This window comes from Lathamus discolor, chromosome 3 (genome assembly GCF_037157495.1).
Source record: "Lathamus discolor isolate bLatDis1 chromosome 3, bLatDis1.hap1, whole genome shotgun sequence".
NCBI classification, from domain to species: domain Eukaryota; kingdom Metazoa; phylum Chordata; class Aves; order Psittaciformes; family Psittacidae; genus Lathamus; species Lathamus discolor.
In genome coordinates this window covers 136,530,941-136,550,596 of record NC_088886.1, presented here as the reverse complement: position 1 = coordinate 136,550,596, position 19,656 = coordinate 136,530,941, and the positions used below count along the sequence as shown (strand labels likewise).

At 64.7% G+C, this 19,656-nt stretch overlaps 5 protein-coding genes across 8 annotated transcripts; 3 read left to right on the top strand and 2 right to left on the bottom strand.

The window, feature by feature from the left end:
• Window positions 1–405: 405 nt before the first annotated feature.
• On the top strand, window positions 406–3,435 carry HOGA1 (4-hydroxy-2-oxoglutarate aldolase 1). Its single transcript, XM_065672056.1, has 7 exons — window positions 406–666; window positions 1,459–1,587; window positions 1,662–1,789; window positions 1,897–2,031; window positions 2,175–2,271; window positions 2,438–2,571; window positions 3,022–3,435. The coding sequence occupies exons 1-7, from the start codon at window positions 438–440 to the stop codon at window positions 3,169–3,171; spliced, it is 1,002 nt and encodes a 333-aa protein (XP_065528128.1). The 5' UTR covers window positions 406–437; the 3' UTR covers window positions 3,172–3,435.
• A 75-nt stretch (window positions 3,436–3,510) lies between these two features.
• Window positions 3,511–7,592, bottom strand: MORN4 (MORN repeat containing 4). 3 transcript variants are annotated; one of them, XM_065672930.1, is made up of 5 exons: window positions 7,500–7,592; window positions 5,282–5,404; window positions 5,034–5,148; window positions 4,827–4,936; window positions 3,511–4,717 (listed from the first exon to the last, which is right to left on the bottom strand). In XM_065672930.1, exons 2-5 carry the CDS (start codon window positions 5,346–5,348, stop codon window positions 4,569–4,571), a joined length of 441 nt encoding a protein of 146 aa, XP_065529002.1. In that variant the 5' UTR covers window positions 5,349–5,404; window positions 7,500–7,592; the 3' UTR covers window positions 3,511–4,568. The 3 variants fall into 3 exon arrangements, with proteins under 3 accessions (XP_065529002.1, XP_065529003.1, XP_065529001.1); XM_065672931.1 differs by having other exon boundaries at window positions 5,282–5,379; window positions 7,500–7,578; XM_065672929.1 differs by having other exon boundaries at window positions 5,282–5,407; window positions 7,500–7,570.
• A 385-nt stretch (window positions 7,593–7,977) lies between these two features.
• PI4K2A (phosphatidylinositol 4-kinase type 2 alpha) lies at window positions 7,978–14,570 on the top strand. Its single transcript, XM_065672039.1, has 9 exons — window positions 7,978–8,456; window positions 10,391–10,591; window positions 10,832–10,963; window positions 11,047–11,200; window positions 11,806–11,867; window positions 11,987–12,086; window positions 12,349–12,482; window positions 12,771–12,830; window positions 12,967–14,570. Exons 1-9 carry the CDS (start codon window positions 8,046–8,048, stop codon window positions 13,126–13,128), a joined length of 1,416 nt encoding a protein of 471 aa, XP_065528111.1. The 5' UTR covers window positions 7,978–8,045; the 3' UTR covers window positions 13,129–14,570.
• A 144-nt stretch (window positions 14,571–14,714) lies between these two features.
• Window positions 14,715–16,556, bottom strand: AVPI1 (arginine vasopressin induced 1). 2 transcript variants are annotated; one of them, XM_065672041.1, is made up of 2 exons: window positions 14,938–16,556; window positions 14,715–14,862 (listed from the first exon to the last, which is right to left on the bottom strand). In XM_065672041.1, exon 1 carries the CDS (start codon window positions 15,583–15,585, stop codon window positions 14,938–14,940), a length of 648 nt encoding a protein of 215 aa, XP_065528113.1. In that variant the 5' UTR covers window positions 15,586–16,556; the 3' UTR covers window positions 14,715–14,862. The 2 variants fall into 2 exon arrangements, with proteins under 2 accessions (XP_065528113.1, XP_065528112.1); XM_065672040.1 differs by having other exon boundaries at window positions 14,942–16,518.
• On the top strand, window positions 15,766–18,534 carry MARVELD1 (MARVEL domain containing 1). Its single transcript, XM_065672042.1, has one exon. The coding sequence runs from the start codon at window positions 16,128–16,130 to the stop codon at window positions 16,653–16,655; it is 528 nt and encodes a 175-aa protein (XP_065528114.1). The 5' UTR covers window positions 15,766–16,127; the 3' UTR covers window positions 16,656–18,534.
• Window positions 18,535–19,656: the final 1,122 nt, after the last annotated feature.

Genomic DNA, 19,656 nt, shown 5'->3' with positions numbered 1-19,656 from the left:
CACGTGGACACAGTGGCCCCTTTGCAGGCTGGGTCACTGCTGCCAAGGGCTGTGCTCATAGCTCCCAATGTAGAAACACTCCTGCTCTCCCATTTACGGGAGGCCCCACACCAACACCCAGGGCAGGGAAGCCCTGCCCACAGCCCCTGGACTCCTGCAATGTCTGATCCCCTCCCCGGCCCTGCAGCCCAGCGCCATAGGTTGCAGAGGGATGGCTGCCAGGGCTGGCAAGCAGAAGGGAAAGCAGGGCTGGGGTAGCCAGGGCTCACCCAGCAGGGCGCTGAGCTCCTGTGGCCAGCCCCTGGAGTGGGTGAGAGCATCTTGAGCTCACCCTGTACCACCCCTTGCGTCGTCTGCCCGTCCGGGTTACGGGTCCCTCACGTGCCCTGTCAAACATTAACAGCCCCTCAGCAGGGTCGGCAGCAGCACCAGCCACCATGGCGCTCAGCACCCGCCTCGCCTCTCCCCTCCGTCCTGCGCTGGCAGCTCTGTGCCGGGCAGCCCCAGGGCAGCGCCGGGAGCTCAGCACCCCACAGGGACCGGGGCGCACGCTGGACCTTGGCGGCATCTTCCCGCCCCTCGCCACCCCCTTCTCACCCACGCACGAGGTGGACTATGCCCGGCTGGAGGGGAACCTGCACCGCTACGCCAGCATCCCCTTCCGAGGTAAGCGCTGCCCCTCTCTGTGCAGGCTCCTGCGGCAGGGGCTGTGTGGCAGCGTGCAGGCAGCCTGCCGGCTTCCCGAGGGTGCTCAGTCTCCAGCTGGACTTCGCTCTGGGGCTCAAAGCCCCCCAGGTACCCACCTAGGGCCCTTTGCATGGCACATGCCCAGGCACACGCGTGTGTCCTTGCACACCACCACGCACCAGTGTGTGCTTGCATGCACGCTCCACACGTGCAGGCTTGCACACACCCTCCACACGTAGCTGTGGGCTTGCACCTATCCTCTGCCCATAGGTGTGCTTGCACACCCGTGGACGCCCACACTGATTCTGTGCCATGGGATGCAGATCTGTTGATGGCTCAGGATGGGTGCATGAGAGGGGCTGCAGGAACAGTCTGGGGGTCGCAGGCACGTGCCCCGGGGTTCTCCCCTCTTCTGATCACGTTGTGAGCCCAGTGTCGTGGGAACGGAGCCAGGAGAGGGCACACTGTGGGCTGCAGAGCCGTGCCTGGGTGCCAGCAGTGAGGAGGGGAGCGAGGGCGATAGGAGCACCCAGCATTTCCAGCTCCCTTGAGGCCTTCATGTGTCCATGGCACTGGCAGGGTCCCAAGGGGTCTGTGTGCCACAGCCGGGAACAGAGCAGCACAGTGTGGCTGTGGGTACCAATAAATGTCTTGCTAGCGCTGCCGTGTGCGGCAGTCGCTGGGGATGGAGGCGGGGGGGAGGCAGGCAGGCAGTGTGTTCCACAGCGCTCGCACACAGCATGCTCTGCCCTCCCTGTACCTGTGTCTCAGGGCTGGTGGTGCTGGGCTCCAACGGGGAGTACCCCTACCTGGCACCCCAGGAGCGGCTGGAGGTGGTGAGCTGCGTGCGCCGTGCTCTGCCCAGGGACCGCCTGCTGCTGGCCGGCTCGGGCTGCGAATGTGAGTGCTGCTGTGGGTGTGCGGGGCTGTGTGTGCCTCCCAGGGCACCCCTGACCCCTCTGCCTCCTCCCCAGCCACCCAGGCCACCATCCAGCTGACCCTCAGCATGGCAGAGGCAGGGGCTGATGTGGCGCTGGTCGTGACACCCTGCTACTACCGGGGAGCCATGACCAGCGCTGCCCTGGTCCGGCACTACACGGAGGTGAGCCAGGGCCTGCCAGCAGCATGAGCTGGAGCAGCAGGATTGGGAGCGCATCCTGCACACCTCCAGTCCACCCCAGCTGCTGAGCATGGCCTGGCTGCCTGCAGGTTGCCGACGCATCCCCCATCCCCGTGGTGCTCTACAGTGTCCCTGCCAACACTGGCCTGGACCTACCCCTGGAGGCTGTGGTCACCTTGGCTCAGCACCCCAACATCCTTGGGATCAAGGACAGCGGTGGGGATGTGAGTGGGGCAGGGCTGTCCCTGGGCTGGCTGCCACCAAACCTGGCCCCCAGCTGGGAATGGGGAGCTGAGAGTGCCAGCAGGAATGCTGCAGTGAGGGGAGAGGGTGAAGCTGGCCCAGAGCACAGCGTGTCTCTCCCCAGATCACCCGCATCGGGCTGATGGTCCACAAGACACGGCAGGAGGATTTCCAGGTGCTGGCAGGATCGGCCGGCTTCCTGCTGGCCAGCTATGCCCTGGGTAGGTGCTGCTGCCCCTGCCCAGTGCGGGGCACAGGGGGCTGCAATGGGGGCACTGGTGGGGTCTGGCAGCCAGGCAGGGGGAGGCAGCCATGGGCAGCTATGGCAGGTCAGTGCTGGCTGGCATGGCGTGCCAGCTGACTGCCAACGCACCCTGGTGTCCACAGGTGCCTCTGGGGGGGTCTGTGCCCTTGCCAATGTCCTGGGGGCCCCGCTGTGCCAGCTCGACCACCTGTGCCACGAGGGCCGCTGGCAGGAGGCCCGTGAGCTGCAGCACCGGCTCATCGAGCCCAACACAGCGGTGAGCAGTCGGGATGCTGAGGAGTGCCAGGACACGGCATAGCCCGGGGGGCGGACAAGGATGGAGGCCCCTGTGGCTGGGGTGTGAAGCAGTGGTCTGGGGGGGGACAGCACCCAGTCGGCATGCCCAGCCAGGCTGGATGTGGCGTGGTGGGAAATGCCAGCCCTGCCGTGCCAGGAACAGCATGTCCACTGGCAGCGGGCACCTACCTGACCCCTGCAGGAGCCTTGCCCGCTATTTATAGGCAATGATGAGAAGAGCTACTCCTCCCCAGGTCCCCCACCCCACTGCGGTGTGGCCCATGCCTGCTGCAAAGAGCCTGCCCGTGCCACAGGGATGCTCCCCAGCCTTGCAGACCCACATGGGGAGGGCAGGAGTGACGGCGAGCAAGGAGCAGGGTCAGCAGGAGCAGGACCCATGAGCACGTTGCCCTGTCCCTCCCTCCTGCAGGTCACCCGCCGCTTTGGGATCCCAGGGCTGAAGAAGGCCATGGAGTGGTTCGGCTACTACGGGGGTCCCTGCCGTGCACCCCTGGCTCCGCTGAGCCCCCCTCAGGTTGAGGAGCTGAGGAGCGCCTTCAGTGCAAATGGCTGGTTGTGAGGGGTACCCCCTGCCCCTTCCTGCGCTGGGAAGGCACAGGAGCCAGGGACCCCAGGAGCTGGGGATGTGGTGGGGACATTGGGACATGGCCAAGAGAAAGCCACCCATGTCACTCCTTCCTGCTGGGCAGGGTGGGTAGAGGGGGGACACCCAGCACCCCCAGGCCACCCTTGCATGCCCGCCAGCCCTCAGGGTCTCACCATCCCCACCTGGGAAGGGATGGATCCTTGCACCATGAGCCAGGAATAAACCTGCTGCCCCCCATCTGTGTGTGCTGTCCTGCCCATGCAAGCAGCCCCCAGCCCCGGTCCCTGCTCCCAGCAAAGAGGACACAGCCTGCGCGTTTGGCAATGCGGTTTACTCAGCTGAGGCCTGTGCAGGCGGCAGCACAAGGCAGGGTCACAGCAAGGCACGGGACCGACGTGGGCAGAGACTGGCAGGGAAGGCAGGGCCCCTGCAGCCCAGCACCGGGCTACGAGGGCTGCCGGGACCCCGCACCATGGCCAGACCACACCAGGGTGAGGGTGAGCACGCAGGGGGAGACGGAGGATGCATGCGGGGGGCAAGACGGGGAGCTGTGCGCTCCCTGCCCACCCCTTTGCCATGCCCCTATCTCCACCCACCCTGCCCAGGCCCTCTGCTCCACCCCTGGCACCCTATCCCAGCCCTGCTCGTGCCCCTCATCCCAGGCTCTGTCGGACCCTGCTCCTTGCTCACCATGCCTCCAGCCCTCCCCCAGTGTGCAGCAGACATGGCCAGGCTGGGTGTTCCCCGATCCTCCTCCTTGGGGATACTGCTGCAGATGTCCCCAAGGCACAGGGATGAATGGGGCACAGCCCGCCGCCTGGCCCCACGAGCAGGCTGGGTCCTTTTGGGGCACCACGTCACCCTGCCCAGGCAAGCTGGAGGATGCCCAGTCACCTAGAACGGGCACAGGCCACACGGTGCCCACCCTGCCTCGAAACCAGGGTAGTGAAGCGGGCCAGGAGCTGCCTCTCTGTGAGCACGTGGTCCAGCCAGCAGCTCCCAGCCAAGGCACCCTTGCAGTGGGGTCAGGGCTCAGCCCCTGCACCCCTGCTCCATCCTCTGCAGCAGGCCAGCAGCCCCAGTGCTCCACAGTCTTCCTGGGGGCAGAGGAGCCGAGCCCTGGCCACCCTGTCCCCGTGCTGCTCCAGCAGGTGCCAGGGCTATAGCCAGAGAGAGAAGGCACCACGGCTGCCCTGGGGCACTTGGGTGGAGGGGTCCCCCCCAGCCACGGGGGTTTGGCAGTGGGGGCTTGGTAGAGACAGAGGGCAAGGGGGCACCCAGCAGTGCCACATCCCTGCTCTGGGGACAGCAGGGCCAGCCGATGCCCAGTCTGGGGGTCCCTCTGCAGCGGGAGGGGATGTGGGGCACCGTCACGCTGTCAGGTTGTGGGCAGACTTGGAGGCACCCTGGGCCCTCTGGATGACAGCCGGGCACTTCTCCCGCCGCAGCAGCTTGTTGTTCTCAAAGAAGCCCTCATTGCGGGGTACCCCGTGGGAGCCATCGGGGAAGGTCAGGAGACCTGGGGAGGGGAAGGAAGGGCTGGGAGTGAAGGGGCAGAGAGAGCCCACTGGGGCCAGAGGGACAGAATGGGAGATGCTGGACGGGGCCATGCTGAGCTGGGCACTCACCGAAGCCATACACCCGCCCGCCTTTGAACTCGCCCTCAAAAGTCATGTTGTCACAGCGGGTGAAGACGCCGACGCCGTTGAACTTGCCCTGCACAAACTCCCCCTCGTACCTGCGTGAGAGTTGCCCCTGAGGCAGCAGCTCCCCGTGGCAAGGGGGGATGCGCACGGGGGTGTACGCAGGGGTGCACGCAGGGGTGCCACGCTCACCTGGAGCCGTCAGAGAAGGTGAGCACGCCGCAGCCGTGGAACAGCCCGTTCTCAAAGTGCCCCACGTAAGCGGTGCCATCAGCAAATGTCAGCTGCCCAACACCGTGCCTGCGACCTAGGGCAAGGGCAGAAATGGGCAGTGCAGGATGGATGGAGGCAGGACCTGCCCCAGCGTGGTGCTGGGCGAGGACACAGGGGCTGCTTGGCTCCCAGCCCAGGCAGCAGCACTCCCTCCTGCCCCGTCTCACCTTCCTTCCACTCGCCGCGGTACTCCTCCCCGTTGGAGTAGGTGAAGGAGCCTTTGGTGAGGGTCATGGTGACAGCCTCCGGCAGCGCAGAGCAAGAGCTGGCAGGAGAGGTGCAGAGGGTGGCTGCTGGGTAGGAGGAGGAGGCCGGCTTATGCAGAGCCCCTGCATCCCCTCAGCTCACAGAGATGAATGCTTGTGCCACAGGACAGACCAGAGATGAGGAGGTGACCCCAGGAGGCAGCCGCCCTGCCCTGCCTCTGAAACCCCAGCCGCCGGGTTCGGGTTGCTGTCTGCCCCACTGCAGGGCTCAGGGCGATGTGAACCCACGGGGGTCACAGCCCAGTGAAATGTGAGTGAGCGGCAGCAGAGGAGCGTGGCAGGAGTTGGATGCAGCCAGCACAGCTCCCTGGCAGGACCCAAAGGGTCCTGCACTGCAGCAGGCTCAGGACAGCGGCTGCTCTCAGCTCTGCTGGTACAGTCCCAGGGAGAAACAGGCATTTTGGTGCTTGTCAGATTATGCTTGGTACTGGCTCTTCAAGGGAGAGAGCAGAGACCTTGTGGAGTTTCCAGCTCTAGCATCAAAGATGGGCAGATCATAGAATCATAGAATGGTTTGGGTTGGAAGGGACCTTAAAGCTCATCCAGTTCCAACCCCCTGCCATGGGCAGGGACACCTTTCACTAGACCAGGTTGCTCAAAGCCCTGTCCAACCTGGCCTTGAACAGTGCCAGGGATGGGGAATCCACAGCTTCCCGGGCACCCTGTGCCAGCGCCTCAGCACCCTCACAGTAAAGCATTTTTCCTAACAGCTAATCCAAATCAACTCTCTTGCAGCTTAAATCCAGATCTGGCTCACCCCTGGGGTGGAGCAGCTGCCTCTCCTATGAGGGACGGCAGAGAGAGGACTCCGAGGTTCCAGGGACTTGCTTGGCTACCACAGGGTTTGCAAACCTCCCTGCTGACAGCAAGCAGCCCCCGGCGGTCTGCACACCCCCGGAGCTGCTGTCACACTGCACAGCTCTCCCCAGTGCACAGGGAATGCACCCGCAGGTGAGCTGGGAGCAGCCCCTCCAGCGGCTCCTGTGATGGGAAGGGGCTCCCCACTTCCAAAGGGGGTATCCCTGCTCACACGGGGCTGCACGCCTCCGGAGATGGGTGGTGAGCCACGCTAACCAGCTGGACACGGCACCCGGGAGCACAGCAGGGAGCTGGCAAGGGCTTTGTGTCCGGAGCAGAAATGGCCCCCAGCCAAGGCGAGCAGCGGCTGAGCAGTGCTCCCTGCTGATGGCAGAGCCCGGGAGCTCAGCGCCAGCTCCCCAGCGCCTCCGGGGATGCCTCCAGCGGGGCCAGGGGCATGAGAGGGGGCTGCTGGGGGCTGTTAATGTCTGCGGCAGGGGAGGGCTCCCCCACCAGCACGGCCTGTGCCTGGACCGGCGATTTCATCCAGGGCATGGGCAGCATCTGCCCCTGGGCAACCCACGCTCCCCAGCTGCATGTGCCAGCACCGCCACCCAGAGCTGATGCCCACACACCCCGCTGTGTCCGGGCACCCAGGGTGATGCACCCACACCCCTCTGCATCCACGCACCCAGGGTGATGCGCCCACACCCCTCTGCGTCCATGCACCCAGGGTGATGCACCCACACCCCGCTCTGTCCGTGCACCCAGGGTGATGCACCCACACCCCGCTGTGTCCGGGCACCCAGGGTGATACACCCACACCCCTCTGCATCCATGCACCCAGGGTGATGCACCCACACCCCTCTGCGTCCATGCACCCAGGGTGATGCACCCACACCCCTCTCTGTCCGTGCACCCAGGGTGATGCACCCACACCCCGCTGTGTCCGGGCACCCAGGGTGATGCACCCACACCCCTCTGCGTCCATGCACCCAGGGTGATGCTCACACACCCCTCTGCGCCCATGTACCCAGGGTGATGCACCCACAGCCCGCTCTGTCCATGCACCCAGGGTGATGCATCCACACCCTGCTGTGTCCATGCACCCAGGGTGATGCCCATACACCCCGCTCTGTCCATGCACCCAGGGTGATGCCCATACACCCCGCTCTGTCCATGCACCCAGGGTGATGCACCCACACCCCGCTGTGTCCGTGCGCCCACGGGCGGTGCACGCACGCCCCACCGGGACCGCCGTGCCCTGGTGCGTGCCGGGGGGCGGTGCGGACGGGCCGGTCGCGCAGGGACCCGCGCTCACCTGGCTGCGCGCTCGCCGCCCGCACCGCTGCCCACCGGGGTCCCGCCGAGGGGCGGTGGCTCGGCCACCTCCCCTGCCAGCTCCCCGCCCCGCGGGACGGTGCCACGCCACCAGCGTCCATCCCCGCCCGCCGTTGGCTGTCTCCACGGCAACCGCTAGCAACGCGGCTGCTCGTTGGCCATCTTCGCAGCACGCCCTCGCCCGCCGCCATCTTTGTGTGGGGCAAAGCGGCCCCCTCCCTGGGCGTGTCAGGAGATGGGCAGCGCCCTGCCCTGCCGCCATCTTTGTGAAGGGCAGCGGAGGGCGTTGTCGCTCCGGAGAGGCCATCTTTGTGTGGGGCACGGGGCCAGCCCCCTGCGGTGGGGCCACGGGGCGGGCAGACCCCACGAGCTCCCGGCCCGCCCCATCCGGCCCCGCGGCGGGAGCCGCTCGCACGGCGACGCCCGGTGTGGGCGTGGTGGGGGGCGGGGCAGCCCCTGGGGCGCGGTGACGCGAGCGGAAGCGGCGGGCGCGGGTGTCGCGGCGAGGCCGGGCCGGGCGGGTGCGATGGACGAGACGAGCCCGCTGGTGTCTCCGGAGCGGGCTCAGGCCCCCGACTACGGGCTGCCGGGGGCGGCCGTGCGCACCCTCCCGCCCGCCGCTCCCCCGCCGCCTCCGCCGCCGCCGCCGCCTTCCCCTCCCGGCTCCCCCGGAGGCCGCGACCGCGAGCGGCAGCCGCTGCTGGAGCGCGGGGCGCGGGGCCCGGCGGCGGCGCAGGCCCAGGCGCAGGCCCAGGCGGCAGCGCAGGCTCAGGCCCAGGCGGCGGCGGCGGCGCAGCGGGAGCGCAATGATTTCCCCGAGGACCCCGAGTTCGCGGAGGTGGTGCGGCGCGCAGAGCTGGCCAGCGAGCGCGGCATCTTCCCCGAGCGCATCTCGCAGGGCTCCAGCGGCAGCTACTTCGTGAAGGACCCGCAGGGGGTGAGCGCGCCCCGGGGCCGGCGGGCTGAGGAGCGGTGCTGCCTGGGAGAGGGGCGCTGCCAGGGCAGATGGGGGTGCCCGCCCCGGCGTGGCCGGGCTCCTAGGAGCGGCGGGAGCTGCCCGGGGGAGAGGCGTGGGGGGACCAGCAGCGGGAGTGGGGGGCAGCTGGGCTCGAGCGCTGCTTCAGCCTCTTCTGTGGCCGTCGTCCCCAGGGAGGGTCACCCGCTGCCCCAGGCCCGTGCATCAGCATCTCGTGACCATGGTGACTCCAGCCCTAGGGCTCTGTGGTTGATATTATCAAGGCAAAGTCCTCAAATTATAGCTGGTCCCCTGTAGGTCTTGGCAGCTTCGTGGTAGCCGTCCCCATGCCACCCACTGGATGTGTGTGCAACACGGGGTGGCTTGTCTTGTGACCTGCAGCGCCCAACCCAATTACTTGAGCTGTTGCTGCTTCCCGTGACTCCCTGGCTGCGCGTGTGCTGAGATGCTTCCTGGGGAGCAGCACTGGGCTCCCCAGTCTCTGGTGTGCCCCAGTTTTCCTGGCCCGGGTGGAGCCTGGCTCCTGGGAGCAGGGGCAGGCAGCCCCAGCCGAGCCGGGCCAGTGTACACTTCCTCCCGCCACCCTCCTACTCCTTCCCATTGCCCAATATGAGATGTGACGTCTCTGAGGTGGGGGCTGGATGAGCAGCGCAGGGCCTGCCTGGCTGTAGGAGATGTGAACTTGGTGAGGGCTGGTGGAGGGGGTGTGTGAGGAGCCGAAGCCTCTGTCCTCCTGGCCATGTCACCTGGCAGGTGCCCTGGGCCGCCCTGCTGTCAGTGAATGTGGTATGTAGCTGGTGTCTGTGGCTGCTGCCCAGAGTCACCAATGTTCCCTGCTGCTGGCATGAGAGAGTGCAGTACCCTGTTGTTGTGGGCAGGGGTGAGGCCATTGGTGGGGTGAGAACTTCTCTCTTGTGTCTGTTTTCCTCTCAGCTTCTGAGCTATACCAGCTAGGATGTACTTCCCCAGCCCTGGTGGATGTGGTTACCTCTGGGCTGGGCTGGGCTGGCTCCCTCTGCCTTGCTGCTAGTGCCAGGGCAGACCTGTTTTCTCTGCCAGTGCTGCTGTTGGCACAGGACTGTCTGGGAGGGGATGCTGTGCTGCCAGGCCTCTGGCTTCCACCTTTATACTGTCCATGGCTGGCTGGGCCTTGTTCTACTGGACTTGGCTCTATGGAACACAGGGCTCTGGTGCTGCCAGAGCTCCCAACAGGCTTTTTGCGGGCTCATATCCAAGGACATGTTGACAGTTGTGTGCCTTCACATATGGCTGATGAGGGGATTGCTTTCCTGCCTGCTCAGGGAAAGTGGCCTCTCCATGTGATCAGGGGATGTCTGAAGTGGTCCTGTTCCTTCAAACCCTTCCTCTTGCTGGTGGACAAAACATTGTTCCTGCCTGCCATGGCCTGGCTTCTGGTGCTTGGTAGACTGGGATTGCACTGCGGTCTCCTGCTGAGGTGTTCTGCTCCCTTTTCCTCCAGTCAGTTTGGGATCAGCTCTGTTCAGTGGATTTTGGAGCCAGAGCAGGGATCAATATCCCCCTCCTTCTCCTGCGTGGACGTAATGAGCAGGAGTGAGCAGTAGGTCTCCCCAGCCATCCAAAGGTCACTGGGATATTTACCAGGGAACGGCATTATCACTGGTACCTTTTGGGACAAAGGAGGGTTTTTCCAGATACGTGAGCCAGGTATGAAGGGCAGCACCCTGCTCTCATCGAATGGGGCACTGCCTGAGGAAGCGTCCCTCGTTGGAGCTGTGGGGGTCTGCCTGGTCCCAGGAGCTGGTCATTGCCCTGGTGAAGGCACAATCTGAGTGTCCCCACTGTGGGCTGGCTCGGGGGGAATGTCCTGACTCTGCCAACTGCCTCGAGTCAGCTCTCCCCTCTCCTCCTCACAGAAAATCATTGGTGTCTTCAAGCCCAAGAACGAGGAGCCCTATGGGCAGCTGAACCCCAAGTGGACCAAGTGGCTGCAGAAGTTGTGCTGCCCATGCTGCTTTGGGAGAGATTGCCTCGTCCTCAACCAGGGTTACCTGTCGGAGGCGGGTGCCAGCCTGGTGGACCAGAAACTGGAACTCAACATTGTTCCCCGCACAAAGGTGAGGGGATATGAAACCCTTGTCTCGGGGAGGCTTTCGTGTGCTTCTGCACAGCTCTGCTTGCACCTTGGCTTGTGGCACTGCTGATCTCGCAGGTGTGTTGGGAGCTCTGGACTGGGACTGCCAAACCGTGGGATCCTTGTTCTGGGCAGAGCAGTGGGAAATGCTGTGTCCTGGCTTTATCAGCCAGACCAGTGACAATTGCACTTGCTGACATCTGCACTTCTCTCCCCCGCCCAGGTGGTGTACCTGGCCAGCGAGACCTTTAACTACAGTGCCATCGACAGGGTGAAGTCCCGGGGGAAGAGGCTGGCCCTGGAGAAGGTGCCGAAAGTCGGCCAGCGCTTCAACCGCATTGGTCTGCCACCCAAGGTATGGCGCTGGCCTCCGTGCCCATCCGTCACCGCTTCTCCATCCCCTGTGGCCTCCTGCAACACAGCCTCTCCTTTCTTCAGGTGGGCTCCTTTCAGCTCTTTGTGGAAGGCTACAAGGATGCTGATTACTGGCTGCGGCGGTTCGAAGCTGAGCCACTCCCGGAGAACACCAACCGGCAGCTGCTGCTGCAGTTCGAGCGGCTTGTGGTGCTGGACTATATCATCAGGAACACAGGTAGGGTGCTGCCTGGCCTGGGACACTGCTCCTTTGTGTCCTGCTAGCTGGAGAAAGGGGATGGGGGCAGGGGCTTGGCATCTCTTCCCAGCACCCAGAATTCCTCTTGACATCACTTGGCAGTTGCCACCAGGCAGCAGCCTCTGGGTAGAATGTGGCTGTTGTGACTGTCTGCAGGGGAAATGCTCTGGCTGCTGTCTGTGTTCTGGGAGATCTGGAACCACCACTGTGCTGGGGTGGAAGTTTGCCAGCTGTGAGGATCCAGGAGCATCTGGAGATCCAGCACCTGACTGTGTCCCTGTGTCCCATCTCGTGCTGGGCTTACAAGTTCCTGCAGGCTGGAAGGGGTTGAGGGAGCACCCTGGGGCTTGCAGGCTGACCTCTCTTTTATGAGCTGGGGATACATGGGCCTCTCCAGTCTCCAGGACCGGTTGTGTGGGGGTTGATGTGGCTTCCTAGGCCTTCAGCAAGCTCCAGGGCTCTGGGGTACAGTTTGGGCCTAAAACTGGTCTGTCCCACTTCTGGGTTAGGAGAGGAGTAACCTTCTGCCTGGCGTGGTGCAGGCAGGCCCTGACACTGACACAGCTGGTTCTATCTCCCTGCAGATCGGGGCAATGACAACTGGCTCATCAAGTACGACTGTCCCCTGGACAGCGCCGGCGTGCGGGTGAGCGCCTCTTACTGGCCGGGAGGGATGGGAATTCCCAGCTGGCCTGGGTTTCTGAGTGGGAGAGGGACTGTTCATGCTGCTGGGTGGTCCTTGTGACCTGCTCCTTTTCCTTTCAGGACAGTGACTGGGTGGTGGTGAAGGAGCCCATCATCAAGCTGGCTGCTATAGACAATGGTTTGGCCTTTCCCTTGAAACACCCGGACTCCTGGAGAGCATGTGAGTTCCTCACGCTGTGCCAGGGCACCCTGGTGAGCCATAGAACTCCATGCTCAAGCATCTTCTTTAAGGGCTGGAGAGGAGAGGGGTAGGGCTGTCTCTCTGCAAACATTCTGGGTTCACAGGTGACTCTGCCTCAGCAGGGGCTGTAGAAAGCGGGTATTGGACCCTGTGTCCCAGATGCAGGTGTTCTGTCACCCAGGGGCATGTGGCACCATCCTTTGCCTTCTCCAGCTCTAACATCTCCTGCTTACTCCCACAGATCCATTCTACTGGGCATGGCTGCCCCAGGCCAAAATCCCTTTTTCACAGGAGATCAAGGACCTGATTCTTCCCAAGATCTCAGACCCCAACTTTGTCAAGGACCTGGAGGAAGATCTGTATGAGCTCTTCAAGGTGAGCTCAGGGAGCGGCTGAGGATGGCTTGGGAGGAAGAAAAGCTGGGGTGGTGTTGGGAAGCTCCCTGTCAAGGCTGCAGAGGACAGAAATGTGGCCAGGCTCCTGACTGTTCATGAGCTGAGGTATAGCTGGGTTATCCCTCTGCCAGAAGCTGGGGCTTCAGTGTGGGGAAAAGCAGAAAACCCATGGGACAAGAGGGAGATGCTTGCTTGGGGAGCAGGCATCTCCTGCATGGCTTGAGGCAGCAGGTGGATCTCACTGTGTTCTCTGCTCTCTCTCTTGCAGAAAGACCCTGGCTTTGACAGGGGACAGTTTCATAAGCAGATTGCAGTCATGAGGGGCCAGGTAAGCTGTGTGTGGGGAATGCGGATGGGTGAGGCACAGAGCCTCGTCATGCCGGTGTGGCAGGTAGGGTGATGGGGTGGATGCTCTCTGTTGCTGTGTCAGGGCAGCTCGGGCATTGCTCTGTTGTGCCGTACAGATCCTGAACCTGACTCAGGCGCTGAAGGATGGGAAGAGCCCCCTGCACCTGGTTCAGATGCCGCCTGTGATTGTGGAAACAGCGCGCTCCCACCAGCGCACCGCCAGCGAGTCCTACACACAGAGCTTCCAAAGCCGGAAGCCTTTCTTCTCCTGGTGGTAGCCATGGGAGCCACTTGCAGGGCTTGGCTGCCTCGGACTGGCACTGCGAGAGGAGCTGGGCCACTGCTGGCTCCCGTGGCTGGGACTCGACCTTCTGGGTTGAGTGCGGCTGGAGGAACCTGCAGCTGAACTGGAGGAGCCAGGCAGGTCGGGCACGGTCCCTCCTCAGCTCCGTTGGAGCTCAGTGCCCTGCCTAGGGCAGAGCCCAGGGGGAGGAGTGGGAATCCTCTGGGAGCTGTGGGGTGGCTGGGACCCTGCCCCTCCCTCGGCCTGCATGCTGTTCTGAGCACCCCTGCCTGGGGCTAGGATGAGCAGGCTGCCCGGACCAGGATCCATCCAGGCCTTCACACCAGCCACTGGCCCCTTTTCTTTCACACCGTGCTGGCTGCTGGGCTGGGAAGGCCGGTAGCAGGTTGTCCTCCCCTCCCTTGGCCCGAGGGTGTGCTTGTACTCCACTGTCCCTCCTCTGCCCCAACCCTGTGCACGCTGCTTTCCTCAGGGGGAGTTCCTGCTGCCCGCTGGCGCAGTGGGGACCACAATGAACGGCTGTTCTCTGGCTGGGGGCTCGAGGAGGGAAGGGAGGAGGGACAACTCACAGGGCTGGCTTGGGTACAGTTAGAAACTATGGGGAAAGAGGTGTTGGCTTGTCCTTGTGAGGAACAAGTGGCCCTGGCAGGGGCTGTAGCTTGGAGCCCCCCTCCACAGCTGGAGAGGGCTGAGTGTGGGTACAAGCACTTTCTCCCCCTTTGCTGCCCTGGTCCATCCCTCCTGCCAGGTCTCCACAGCTGCTCTTGCTTGGCTTTTGCCCCTGCTCTCAGCAAGCTCCCTGGCTGCTGTGCAGCCAGCATGGTGCCAGCCTTGTCTGTGCCTAGGGCCTCCTCGAGGGGTAGTGGACTTCTGGGGAAGGGCCAGCGTGGCTTTTCTGCTGCATGGGAGGGAGGTGTGATGGGAGCATGGCGGGGGGGCCAGTGTGGGCTCCTGGTTGCCCTGGTGCTGACAATCCCACAGGCCTGCTGTGGGGGTGAGGCCCCAGGCCCCTCATTTCCCCAGAAGTTGCTGAGCTCGTGTTGTATGAACAGTACCAGGGCTGCTGCCTGCATCCGCTTGCCTTGAGCTGCAGCTTCTCCTGCTGCCAGGGGAAGCTGGGGTTGGGGCTCAGTGTCCTGTTAGCTCATCTTTGGGAGTTGGGGGAGAATGAAGGCAGGTTGGGGATCTGCTGTTTGAGCCTGGAAGGGGAGAGCTCCCTTGTCTCCTGTGCAGGGAGGGGGCTCAGCACTAGCTGTGCAAGCACAGGGCGGGCAGCAGCAAGACCCCAGCTTCCTGGCTAGGCCCAGCTGCATCTCCGACTGACCCAAAATGTATTGTTCTAATGCACTGTAGAAATGTATGTAATGTATTTAAACCATGCAACCGTCTGAATAACAGAGCTGCCGTTCAGCTGGATGCTTGTGTGTCTCTGCAGCACCCTAGAGCAGGTCGGGGCTGGTCCCCTTGCACCGGGACTGGTACAACAGCCTGGCCCAAGGCCCTGCCGCCCTAGGGGAAGGCGAGCGGACTGCGGGACCCAGCCCAGCCTCACGCAGCCACCACTGTCCACCTTTTATTAACCACTGCAGCCTGTCCGTACACTTAGTGTCCTCGCAGGTCCTGGCACCCGCTGTCCAGCAGCCCTGCACCTTCTCAGTACGCCAGCCCGGTGCTGCTACCCGGACCCTCGGGCTCCTTCTCCGCGATCCTGCGGGGAAGGGGCGTCTGTTAATGGCGCGGCCCCGCTGTGCTTGCCCCTGTTCCCCACCGCCCCGGTGCGCACCTACCGCAGGTGGCCGAAGCGCCGCAGGGCCCGCGCCATCCCTCCGCCGGGCTGTGCCGGTTGCCGTCGCCGGAGCCGCCGCAGGGCCCGCGCCATGCGCCGCTGCCCCCCGTACCGCCATACGAGGCGGGCGCGCTCCTCGGGCCGCTCGGCCCCGCCGCTCTGGAACAGGCTCCGCAGCTCCGGCAGCCCCACGCCCTGGAAGATGTTGGCCGAGGCCCGCTTGCGGCCGCGGGCTGCGGGCGCTGCCCGCCCCGGAGGGTCGCTCACCACCGAGGCCGGCGTGCCCATGGCCTCGGCCGCTGCGGGCGCCGCAGGGACGGCGTCAGGCTCCGCTCCCGGCCGGAGTCCCCCGTGGTCCGGCGCGGCCGCCCGCGGAGGAAGGACGCGGCGCGGCGGCGCCGGGCAGGAGGCCAACCGCGCGGGCGGGGCCGCTCCGGGACGCGGGAGGCGCCCGGCTCGGGCCGGCGCACGCAGGTCCGGTCCCGCCCTGCCGGTGCCCGGGGCGCTGGGCCCCGCCGGGCCCCCCTTTCCCTCGCCCGCACAGCGCCGGCGGCGGCGGCCGGAGGCGGCTCCGCGGGGCCGCGGCTGCCGCTGCGCTGCCGGGGCCGCTCCGCCGGGGTCCCGCCGCTGCCCCGCGCCGCTCATTCACCCGCCGCGCCGCCAATCCGCGCCCGCCTCCCGCTGCCAGGGCCAATGGGCGCCGAGGGGCGTGGCAGCACCGCCCCTCCTTCGGGCGAGGCCACGTGGCGCGAGTGACGTCAATAGCCGGGGGAACAGCGGGCGCGGCCCCGCCCCCGGGCGGAGCCCCAGTGACGTCACACCGAGAGGGAATCCCGGGTGACGTAGAGGGGAGCTCCGGCGCGCGCCCCTGACCCGGGCTCCGCGCGGGGTCCCTGTGTCGCTCCCCCACGGCCCCGCCGCCGCCTCCCCGGCACGGCACGGCACGGCACGGGGCGGGAGGTGCGCGGCAGCTCCCGCCCGACGGCAGCGGCAGAGGAATCCGCTGCCAGGCGCGGGTGTCCGGTGGGCCGGCGGGAGGCGGGGCGGAGGGGAGCGGAGGGGAGAGGGAAGAGGCCCCGCGCGGGGAGGACCGTTAAGCGCCAGATGTTTGGCAGCGGCCGCGGAGGAAGTCGCTGCCGGAGCCCTGAGACCAGCCCGAGCAGCGCCGGAGCAGGCAGGGCCGCGCCATGGCCCGCCCGGCTCCCCCGGCAGTACCGCCGCCTCCGGGGCCGCTGGCCCGCGGCTCGCTCAGCCTCCACCGCGCCTACCTGCGGAGCCCGCTGGGCCTGCTGCGGCTCGGGCAGCTGGCGCTGGGCGCTGCCTTCTGGGTGACGGTGGCGGCTCACAAGTACGAGGGGGCGGCCCACTTCGCACTCTTCGCTGCCGTCCTGGTCTGGCTGCTCACCCTGGCCCTCTTCGGGCTGAGCCTGCTGGGGCGCTGGACCCTGGTGCCCTGGCTGGGCTCCCGCTGGCTCCTCACCAACCTGGTGCACGACCTGGCGCTGGGAGTGGTGCTCTACGCAGCCGCCACCGGCATCATGGGCTACAAGGCTGGGCGGAGAAGCTACTGCAACCTGCCGGGCTACAGCCAGCACTGCCTCTACGGCGCCTACCTGAGTGCCTCTGTCTGCGGGGGCATCGCCGCCTGCCTGTACCTCTTCTCTGGGCTCTACTGCCTGTCACGACGCTGCCGGGATGAGCGCGACATCATCTGAGACCCTACAGCACTCTCCTCCACGCCTGCAGACGGAGCGCAGCGCCCCTCCGGGACAAAGTCACCCTAATGCCCCATCCCCTCCCGGCTGACTGCACCGCGCTTCCTCCGGAGACTCCTGCACAGACGGATGGACAGAGGCCTTCCCCAAGCATGGCTTCTCCTGCATCACACCAAGACAACGTGGAGCTCCAGCCACTGCACAGGCCCCTCTCCCAGCCCTGGACAGATGTTGGCTATTGCAAGTGGAAGGACCCAAGTGGAGAGTCCCTCAGAAGGACACCAGTTTCTGGGAGCCCTCCAGGGCCCCTGCCCAACTCCCCTGCCCCCAGCCTTGCAGATGCTGCATGCTCAGGTGGGTGCTGACCTATCCCTGGGGCAGAGGGGACTGGCCTGGGGGCACTGAGCAGGGGGCAGTGGTGTGTATTGGGGCTGGGTAGGTAGAACTGCCTCCCATGCCGCCTTCCAGCAGCCCCTTCTCACCATTCCCAACTGCACGGCGCCTCCGCAGTTCCCTAATGGAGGCTCTGATCTCGGCTTCCCCAGCCTGGGCCCCTCCTCCTGTCTGGCCTGAACATGTCTCCCGTCTTGCTGGAGCCCCACGGGGTTCAGCCCATCCTGCTCTGCACTCTGGGGGTGTGGAGACACCAGGTCCTGCACAGCCTGACCCACTGTCACCCCAGATCCTCGACACGCTGTCCCGCTTGGGGCTGAGCCTGCACAGGACAGCACGGCCTCCATCACTGCAGGGTGAGGGGCAGGGTGAGCAAGGCCGTTGCCTGGTCCAACCCTGGGGTTCATACTGCCCCAGGATGGGGACGGATGCCCCTGGGGTTGAAGGGAGGAGGGCCCAGGGTCATTCTCTCTCCCCGCCTTCCTGCAGTGAGGTTCATGGCTCTGAGCCACCAGGGCCCGGCTGCTCCAACCGGGACAGGCACAGCCTCAGCAGTGGCACTCAAGACTGGCCTGCAGCCCTGCCTGGCTCCATGGCACTTGGTTTATCATCCCAGAAAACTCCTCTTGGGACAATCTGGCTCCATTTTGGGCCCTGAACTCCCTGGAGACCATGGCAAGGCAGAGGAGCATGGTGAGCACAGCAGCATGGCAGCACTGGACTGCTGCTGGCACTGTGGCTGCGGGTGAGCTGGGGCCGGGCACTGTGGGGGCACAGCCTGTCCTGGGCAACAGAAGAGGATGCCAGCAGCCGGCCAGCCCTGGATCAGCCTCCGCAGCCCACCGGGTGCTAAGCCCTGAGGAGGCCGTGGGGCTGGCTGGAGCGATGGGCAGCCAGAGACTGGGAACTTTTGGAGGAGCAGCACATTGGGGCTGCCCTGCCACAAGCCCTCCTCACCCTGCCTGGGGGCAGGTCCTCTCTGTTGCTCCTGGTGTGAGGGATGATCTGCCCCAGTCTCTTCATAGGCTGAGATGGGCGGGATGGGTGTTCCTTACAGTCTGTTCCCTCGCCGCAGACTCTGGGTGTTGCCTGGGGCCCCCTGGTGCCTTTTCTGGAGTGGAGAGCAGCAGTCGTGATCCTCCTGGGGCTTGGGAGGGTCTGGGATTGGTGCTGGGTCACCGCTTCCATCATGAGGGGCTGTCCCAGCTGATCCCCCCTCATGCTGTGGGCTCTGCCAGCCCTCGAGCCATCTGCCCCTTCCCTGGGCAGGATGTTCTGTCCCCTCCCTGTGTCAGGGCTGGTCCCCGACACCTCCTGCCTCTGCCTGCTCTGGTGCAGCCCCTGGCTCAGGCTGCCCAAGGTGCCCAGCGGGGCTTCTGCCACCACAAGTGCCTCTCCCTGCCTGTCGCGCCGGCTCTGTGCCTCCTCCAGCCCCCTCTGCAGTGCCTATGGATTCACCTTCCAAATAAAGCATCACTGGCGCTCACCAGGTGTCTGGGCCTTTGTGCTGGGGTTCGATCTGTTGGGGACGGGGTCTGAGCTGAGATTACCCCTGGTTCTCTAGCCCTGCACCCTGGGGCCTCCTGTCTGGAGCCTCTGGTTTAAGCCCAGCCGATAACTCAGCATCACGCAGCCACTCCCTCACTTCCCCCTTTTTCCCCGCTCCAGGCAGGATGGGGAGGAGCATCAAAAGAATGTAAACCCCAGGAGTTGAGATAAGAACAGTCCAGTAACAAAAGCATAATACAAAACCACTGCTACTAATGATATGGGAAATAATAATTATGATAAGGGAAATAATAATTACGATAAGGGAAATGATAAGGGGAGAAAATATAAAACTAAAAAGGGAAAGGAAAAAACACAATAAACAGAAGTGATGCCCAATACCGTTGCTCACCAGTACTCAACCTGACTCAAGCAGCGATCTTGGCCTTCAGGGTAACTGCCCCTGGTTTATACACTGGGCATGACGTGCTGTGGTAGGGAATACCCCTTTGGCTAGTTTGGGTCAGGTGTCCTGTCTCTGCTTCCTCCCGGCTTCCTGTGCCCCTCCTCCCTGGCAGAGCATGAGACTGAGAAAGTCCTAGACTGGGGTAAGCATTACTTAGCAACAACTAAAGCATCGGTGTTATCAGTGTTGTTCTCAGACTAAAACCAAACCACAGCACTGCACCAGCTACTAAGGAGGAGAAAAAGAACTGCTACAGCTGAACCCAGGGCATGTGGTCAACACATCCTGGTGTGCTCTGGGGTCACGGGCAGGATCCCTGCTGCTGAGCCACCCCTCCTGAGAGAGAGGCTTAAACTCCCTTGGGGACGGGGGCTGTTCGCTGCCCCCTCCAGAGACAGGGCACAGCTTGGTGCTCGCGCAGGCGCTGAGTGTGGCTGCAGGGACACAGTGGGGACAGGATGGAGCTGCGTTCCTATGGGCTTTGTCACTCCAGACTGAAAGGGCTCTCTGTTCCAGGGCTGGGGCACGGCTGGGCAGTCGTGCCCACGCTGCTGGGGCCCTGGAGAGCTGGGGGTGGGCTGGGGGCAGCTCCTGGGGCTGTCTCCAGCCCTGGGCTACACTTTTGGGATGGGGATGAGCCTCGGACCTCTACCT